This window comes from Glycine max, chromosome 14 (assembly GCF_000004515.6).
Source record: "Glycine max cultivar Williams 82 chromosome 14, Glycine_max_v4.0, whole genome shotgun sequence".
Taxonomy (NCBI): Eukaryota; Viridiplantae; Streptophyta; class Magnoliopsida; order Fabales; family Fabaceae; genus Glycine; species Glycine max.
This window is the reverse complement of record NC_038250.2, coordinates 49534663-49542723: the sequence shown is the minus strand read 5'-3', so window position 1 is coordinate 49542723 and position 8061 is coordinate 49534663. Positions and strand designations below refer to the sequence as shown.

The window sequence follows — 8061 nt, the reverse complement described above, 5'->3', positions numbered from 1 at the left end:
TAAATAACCTTATCCGTGAGGAGACAAACGGCAATCATATTTGTAACGTAAGAATGTCTTGGAATGATGATAGTTTTATTTATTGTTCACATATCGCAGTTTATTTAAAACAGCTATACAAAGTTAGGCATTTTGAATGCCATAAAATTTTACATGAATTAAGCACACACATGCAAGTTGACAAATTCAAGAGTGATAATTCATCCCCAGCAGAAATCAGCAAGAAAAATCCAGAAACCACTTTTGTCTTCATGTCACATCACACAATTATTGTGGTTTCTCTTTCTCATCAATATCCAGGATCCCCTTTCTCATCATAGCCACAAACTCCTGGTAATTAATTTTCCCGTCCTGCAAACGGAAAGCTCAATCATAAGTGAGTCACTAGTCAAATTGAGGGCATAAAGCACGCATATATATAATTAATTGTAGCATACGTTATCAGTGTCAACATCGTCGATGACTTCATCTATAGTCGCTTCATCTCCCATTTGATACTCAGTCAAAGCTTGTCTAAGCTCATCTCTTGTTATATATCTGAACAAAGTCACAAACCGAATTTTAAGTTAAGCAAGAACCAGAGAAAATACACAATAGAGATATAAGATTAGTCTCCAGAAAGGGTGAAAGGATGGAAGAAGGGAGGGAGGAGAGGTTGCAGGTTTGAATCTTTCAACTTATATTTTTAACAAAACTAACAAATTAACATTTCTCCATAAAAAAAAAAAAAGAATATGCAATTAATATAAACAAAAATCTTATACTAACCCACTGCTATCCTTGTCAAAGTATTGAAAAGCCTTAAACAAATTCTCTTCCTTCTCTAGTTTATGCCGGTTAATGGTGGCAGTGATGAATTCTTGATAGTCAATAGTACCACTTTTGTCAACATCAGCCTGACCAACCATGTCAACATGTGAAGAAAGAAAAATTAAATTATGTACCACTATTTATTATTTTCAAAAAAGTTGCATCAAATTCAACTCACAGCGTCCATTAGCTGCTTTATTTCTGATTCACTAAGCTTGGATCCCAATTTGGTCAATCCAGATTTGAGTTCCTCGAATGTGATTGTGCCACTGCGATCAGTATCCATATTGTTGAACATTTGTTTCAAACCCTTTATTTCTTCCTCTGAAAGGTTTTCTGCTATAACCTTTCATATCAAAAAGACAAAAAATTATTACTAGAAGAATGATCATTATTTTATTTTCTACCCTCTCATTTTTTTTGGTTATACCAAGCAAGTGTAACTGACTTTTATCCTAAATTTTTTACGTTTCCGCTTACTCAACCGATCACACCCAGCTCTAACTACATTTTGGAAGGTATTTGAACATATACATATATATTGCGAAAAAGGAATGTGCATTGAGAGTGTAACTGTCATGCAAATCACACTTATACTAAGTTTGTTGATTTTGATAATAATTATCTTAAAAATTACACAAAAACTAATTTTTAAGTGGCTCATTGTGTAAAATCTTTTACACTGCCTATATATTATTCAAATTTTATGCACTATTGAAAATTTTGAGGTACCTTTAAAGCAAGTTTCTTCATCTTGTTCATTGCTCTGAACTGTTTCATTCTAGTCAAAACAGCATTGTCTAAAGGCTTGTCAGATGCTTCACCACCTTCCTTCATCCACGGGTGTTCTGGTTCAAATGAGTAATGTCAATAACCTTAATAATCAAAGTTAGTCTGTATAAAACACAACTTCATGCTAAGCTAAGCACAGTTAATTGGGTCATAATTCTCAACCGAGTGTCAGTGGGAGAAACAGAAAAGAGGAAACGCAGTGACATACTTACCAAGGGCTTCGGCAGCTGTAATGCGTTTCTTAGGGTCATTATTCAACATTTTCCTGATCAAATCTTTTGCAGCAGCTGAAATTGAAGGCCATGGTGCGCTCTCCAGATCAAGCTTGCCTCCCAAAATAGCTTCAAATATGCTTCTCTCGTTTTCTAAAATTGTCCCACGAATAACATAATGTCATTAAACCAATAACCAGATATATAGAACAAGGACTATGCACCGACATTTTTATATTGTCATCAGAAATCACCGTTTATGATAAGTCTGTTGACTTCAACAAAATTATCTTAAAAGACATATCAACGATGATTTGTGATTAGATGACAATGTAAAAGTATTTTACACTGACAATACATGAACATTAAACTCATAAAAATAATACTATAACAATGTATCTATCTATCATGAGCTGAAATATAACACGTGAAGGAAGCAAGAAATTGATCTATATACATTGTTGTTTAAGTCAACAGGTAGCGCTCAGCTGCTACTACTTTTAGGACGTGTAGTGTTCAATCTTGCAATTTATTCAAGAACTTACTTAACCAGAGCAAAGGTGCACGAGTGGCTACTGAATTCCAAATGATGTTTTGAATTAATTTTTCTGCAGTTTGAATATTAACAGAGTAATATATACTTACCGCCCCAAAATGGAGGCACCCCACTTAGAAGGATGTATAAAATGATTCCTGCGCTCCACACATCTATCTCCTTTCCATAATTTCGCTTTAACACCTCCGGAGCTACATAGTATGCACTTCCAACAATTTCTCTATACACTATACCTGTTGAATTGGATGTTATTTAGTACAATATAACTGATAGATTTTCACAAACAAATGCTTAAAAATGTACGAATTTTGAATCTGTGACGAAATTAGCTAGTTCGCTATTCAAGTATCATATCCAAAAGAAACAAAACATAACAGAACTTTTTTGCCACCGCATTGGTCACCCGAGGGATGGTATAGATATCAAGAGACAAAAGATAAGTGATTAATATAATTGATAATAAAGAAAATATGAATAGAGAGAAATGAAGAGTGTGAATGAGATCTGAGTATCAAAAAATTAGGACTTTCACTGAAGATGTAGATGACAGGTAGTGAGAGAAAAAAGGAGAATTACATAAATGGTAGATAATATGATGAAATAAAAAAAACAAAAAATACAGAACAGAAAAATGATAGGTGTGAATGAGATATTTAGAGTGAAGAGGTGTCAAACAATAATTAGTTTATTTAAATATAAAAATATCACTTCTACTAGTGCAATTTGGAATCATATGATTTATGCTAGTAGCCACTGAGACGGTCCATTAGCCACAGGTGACTTGTCACTGTTTTTTCTCTGTTGCTCCTTTTTATAATGGGAAACCGTTTACTCGGTTGACTTGACTTTAGCATATTGAAGATGGTTTACTCGGTTGACTCCGTGTCTCCATAATAACAATTGACTCAGTCTTCATCCAACTATTAATTCAACTCAATTATATTACGGCAAGCTAGCTAATTAAGTCATCCCATGCTGAAGCTACCTAGTTTTCTTTTATTATACTATACATTATCATTCTTTTTAGTACAGTGCTTAATCTAAAGTTGGAATCCAACAAATCTGATTTTAGACGGCAACGTTTCGAATCTTTTTTACTAAAGGAGAAAATTAAAAAAGAAAAAGAAGAAGCAATCAGAACTTGAACCCAGAGAATATAATGTAAATAAAATAAGAGGAAAAAGGTTATATAGTGTCATTTAAGCTCAAGCTATCATCTATAATGTATATATAATAAATTTGTTAACTTTTAAAATAAATATTTTAAATAATTCAAAGGATAATGGTTATATAGGCATTAAACTCATGAAATGAAGGAATGAATGAATGCAAAAGCGTGTAGAATGATGATGACCTTCTTCAATGAAGACGGACAATCCAAAATCGGTGGCTTTGAGAGGTGCCTTAGGATCCTTATTAGCAAGCAAGAAATTTTCAGGCTTAAGGTCCCTATGCATGACCCCCATAAAATGACAAGCATGAACCACATTAACAATTTGTCTGAATATAGAAGCAGCTTCACTCTCGGAGTAACTACCCTTTGCAGTGATGCGGTCGAAGAGCTCACCACCCAAACACAACTCCATCACCAAATGCACGTGTTGCCAATCCTCATAAGCACCCTTGAACTCAACGATGTTGGGCTGTCCCGAGAGGTGCTGAAGGATGAGAACTTCCCTCTTGACATCATCAGTATGCTTTTTTTTACTTAGCTTCCGCTTTGGAATGGACTTGCAAGCGTATTTCCTTCCCGTGGTCTTCTCGGTGCAAAGACGAGTGATCCCGAATTGACCCCTCCCGAGTTCCCTCTCGAGGTTGTAAAGAGATTTGATGTCAAAGTATGGTTTGTCTAATATTCGTGCTGCTACTTGATCACCAAATGATGATGATGATGGAGATGGGTCTGATTTTGGAGTTCGATTGGGGTAACCAGGTTGAGGTTGAAGTTGAGGTTGTTGTGTTCTCCTTGAGTCTGAGTGTGAGTGCGGGCGTGGCTGATAATGATGAGGGGGTGGTGAATAATCATAGTTGATTGGTATTTCGTTTGTGCTGGGTTTGCTGAAGCAGTGCCCCATGTCGAATAATGTTTCTTTGTGGAGAGATATTAGTTAATTGGTTATTTATATATATGATAGTTTCAGCCTCAGATCGAGTTGAAGCAGTGGAAAAAAAAAAAAAAGAAAGAAAAGAAGTAGTTTGTGAACAAGCTTAACTATGCTGCTGCTTTCAATTTATGCTTTGCTTTTCCTTTTGGGTTGGGATATGGGATGGGATGGTCCTCACTCCTTACTCAAAAAAAAGCATCATTCCTCACTTTTTTTCATAAGTTGTTGTCACAATTGGTTGGTTCAATACTTGAGTCTCTTATTTAAAGTTTGGAATTGGATGTCTAACTTCTATATAAAATTGTAATTAGAAATAGTATTTTACTTAAAATAAACCAATCAAAGAGAAATAGTTGCATACCAAATAAATTTTTTTATATACTTCTAATTAAACCAAAAGAGAGAAAACGATTTGGTTTCATGATAGTTCATTATTGTATGTTATGTTGTTACTTACGTGTCTAGGGAAATTTGTTTGACCTTTATGGGCTGTTAATGTAAATTCTCTCCCGACATGTCCAATAGCAAAATTTTAATTTATTAGAAAATAAGAGTATTTTGTGTTGACTCAACTCAATTTACTGTTGAAACATAATAAATTAGGCTGAAATTATATATTAAGTATTTTTTATTTAAAATTTATATATTATAATTCAAAAGCATTTAATACTATGCAAATGAAAATAAAAATCATATATAGTTTTTAAAAAAAATAACTTACCAAATGTCTTATTCACATCCAAATTATTTGAACATGGAATTATGACAGGTTGTATGAACATATATTAACTTTCGGTTAGTTAATTAAGTTATTAAGAAGTAAAAAAAAATAAGCTACTCGGAAGTCTTGTTCAAAAAAATAAGCTACTAGGAAGTGCTTTCATTCACTTCCATATCTATGAAGTATGAACACAGGAAGTTATGCCGCGTTCCATAACCAAGATATATAACTTAGCCTCTTTGGATAAATACTTCATAAATATTTATAGAAGAAAAAAATAAACTCATGTTAAAATCAATTTATGTTTTTAAAAATTAAACTATATATAATTAAGTAAGTTTTAACTTATAAAAACACTTGTATGTTTTTTCTTTTTCTATAAATAGTGATGAAAAAAAATTATACAAACATGACCTTTAATTTTTGTAGTGCATGCATAAGTTCTGTAGGAACATTTTCGATTTGATTCCATGTACCAAGTCAACATACACGTAAGTCACCTGACACACTAGTCAATATATTGTACTCTATAATTGTGTAAAGGAAAGAAAGAGACACAACTTTAGTCCAAAATTATTTAAATCTGGTCATTAGGATGGTCCTCTGCACTCCGTGTTTTCGCCACTTTGCACTTTATTATTCAAGCTCTTTAATTCTATATATAAGTGACCATCAATAATATATTTTCACATGCACAACACTTATTAAACTTGGCTACATGATGATATAAGATGTGCCTGCGAATCAGTTGCGTTGAATGCAATCTTAGAACAAGTGTTTTTTTTTCGTTGAAGGTAGGATTCAACTTTTAACCAAAACACACATGCAAGTTAAAATTAGGCTCAATCCACTTTGACCCAATTAATATGCAAAGATGAATGAATAAGTGATTGATCCATGAAGAAAGTGAAATACTAACCTTCCTCAATAAAAATGGAGAGTCCAAAATCAGTGGCTTTTACGGCTGCATCGGGGTGGTTGGTGGCCAACAAGAAATTCTCGGGCTTGAGGTCTCGATGCATGACGCCCATGAAATGGCAGACGTGAACCACATTGACAATCTGCCTCATGACAGTGGCAGCTTCACGCTCGGAGTAGTTCCCTTTGGCAATGATGCGGTCGAAGAGTTCGCCCCCACTGCACAGCTCCATCACCAGATGCACGTTCTGCTTGTCCTCATAAGCCCCTCTGAACTCCACTATGTTGGGCTGCCCCGAAAGATGCTGCAGAATCATAACCTCTCTTCTCACATCCTCAATCTCCTGCGTGCTCAGCAGCTTCGACCGAGAGATGGATTTGCATGCATACTCTCGCTTCGTCGTCTTCTCCACACACAGATATGTTACACCAGACTGCCCGCTTCCCAGTTCCTTCTTCATCTCGTACATTTGGTGTATGTTCACGTATGGTTTCCCTAGAATTGCTCCTATTTGTGTAGATGTGGTGGTTTGTTTATTATTGGAATGAGTAGGTGCAGCATTTGGCTTTGGCTTTGGTTTAGAATGTTGTTTGGGGGTATGATCAGGAGATGAGTCCCAGGAGTCTGCAATGTCAATTTCATGGGGCTTGCTGCAGCAAAACAATGCCTTAAACATCCCCAGTCCCATTTTTCTGATGAATTTTTATTTTTATTTTTCTGCACCCTAGCTAGCTACACTATATATATATATATATCTTTCAACATCATATCCCTGCTGCCCTATTTATATAAATAAATTAATTCTTCGCTTCAATAGGATTGCTTAGTGCTGCCTATTTCTTTTGGTGCTTTTCTTCTTCCCTTGGATTAGTAACAAGAATATGATAATGTGCAGCTTCACGCTCTGGGATTAGAACCGATTCCATTACTCTTCTCTTGGTATTGCTAGGAGGATTAGACTTGCATTTCATTGAATGCATGTCATCAACGCTTCGCATCTATATATGTACGTATTGGTTCTTTTTCGCGACTCTTTCATATATCATAATAGTAATATAACAGCAGACTCTGCTAATTAACTTTTCTTTTTGGTACCAACAAGTCAAGTTCTACAAAGAGTTGGTAGATTACATGTTAATAGGTATTTGATTTTCAGATTGTATGTATGATAAAAAATTTATTGAGAGAGATAAAATAATATAAATTATTAATAAATTTAATACTATTAACTATATTAATTAACTTTATTAAATGATGTGAATTAGTGAAAACAATCTTATGTTTATATTTAGCTAGAGAATAAAACTTTAAAAAAATCTTTAATAACAATCACAACAAGTCAAAATCTACCATGCATGTTTATTTTTTTACTCCTCAAAAGAACCCGATGCTGTACATAAATCTTATCCATTGTGCAATAAGAGTGATTTATACAAATTAAAAAATAATAATTAATACTTCATCATTCAACTTTTTTTTGTGCAAGAGTCTTTTTTTGGTGCAACATATATAATATGTTTTAAAAATATAAATAAATATTAACTATAGAATTATATACTTTATGTCTAATTAATTTGTCTAAAATTTTATATGTATAATCTTTAAGATAAATATAAATTTCATAAATTTAAAAAAAAAAAGAAAAAAACTTACCAAATTGGTGAAGTATTCAAAATATCATAAATTAATTGTAGAAGTCTCTCATTTTGCCTAACTATAATATAAATTTTAATAAATTTATCCAAAAACACCTATAGGAGAGAGAAAAAAGAAATAAATGAAATAAATTTCTCTATAAATCAAAATTAACTAATACATAAATTAAAATTCATTTTTTAAAAAAATTAACATGAGAAGACTTCTACAAAATAGTTTACGCATAAGTGAATTTTAACTTATGGATAAGTTTATTTTATTTTTTCTTATATTTTTCCTCCTATAAGTGT

At 33.2% G+C, this 8061-nt stretch overlaps 1 protein-coding gene across 3 annotated transcripts; it reads right to left on the bottom strand.

Moving 5' to 3' along the window:
• Nucleotides 1–54: 54 nt before the first annotated feature.
• Nucleotides 55–6877, bottom strand: LOC100816157 (calcium-dependent protein kinase 29). 3 transcript variants are annotated; one of them, XM_014767192.2, is made up of 9 exons: nucleotides 6262–6877; nucleotides 3725–3870; nucleotides 2460–2603; nucleotides 1815–1967; nucleotides 1543–1658; nucleotides 989–1156; nucleotides 769–896; nucleotides 438–537; nucleotides 55–351 (listed from the first exon to the last, which is right to left on the bottom strand). In XM_014767192.2, the coding sequence occupies exons 1-9, from the start codon at nucleotides 6801–6803 to the stop codon at nucleotides 268–270; spliced, it is 1581 nt and encodes a 526-aa protein (XP_014622678.1). In that variant the 5' UTR covers nucleotides 6804–6877; the 3' UTR covers nucleotides 55–267. The 3 variants fall into 3 exon arrangements, with proteins under 3 accessions (XP_014622678.1, XP_003545013.1, XP_040864816.1); XM_003544965.4 differs by lacking the exon at nucleotides 3725–3870 and having other exon boundaries at nucleotides 6116–6877; XM_041008882.1 differs by lacking the exon at nucleotides 6262–6877 and having other exon boundaries at nucleotides 3725–4662.
• Nucleotides 6878–8061: the final 1184 nt, after the last annotated feature.

Coding starts and splice junctions, on each gene's coding strand:
- LOC100816157 (XM_041008882.1), bottom strand. CDS start 4,445: ATGGGGCACTGCTTCAGCAAACCCAGCACAAACGAAATACCAATCAAC. Junction 1,659..1,814: donor TACAGCTGCCGAAGCCCTTG/GTAAGTATGTCA, acceptor CATTTGAACCAG/AACACCCGTGGATGAAGGAA. Junction 352..437: donor ACGATGTTGACACTGATAAC/GTATGCTACAAT, acceptor TTCCGTTTGCAG/GACGGGAAAATTAATTACCA.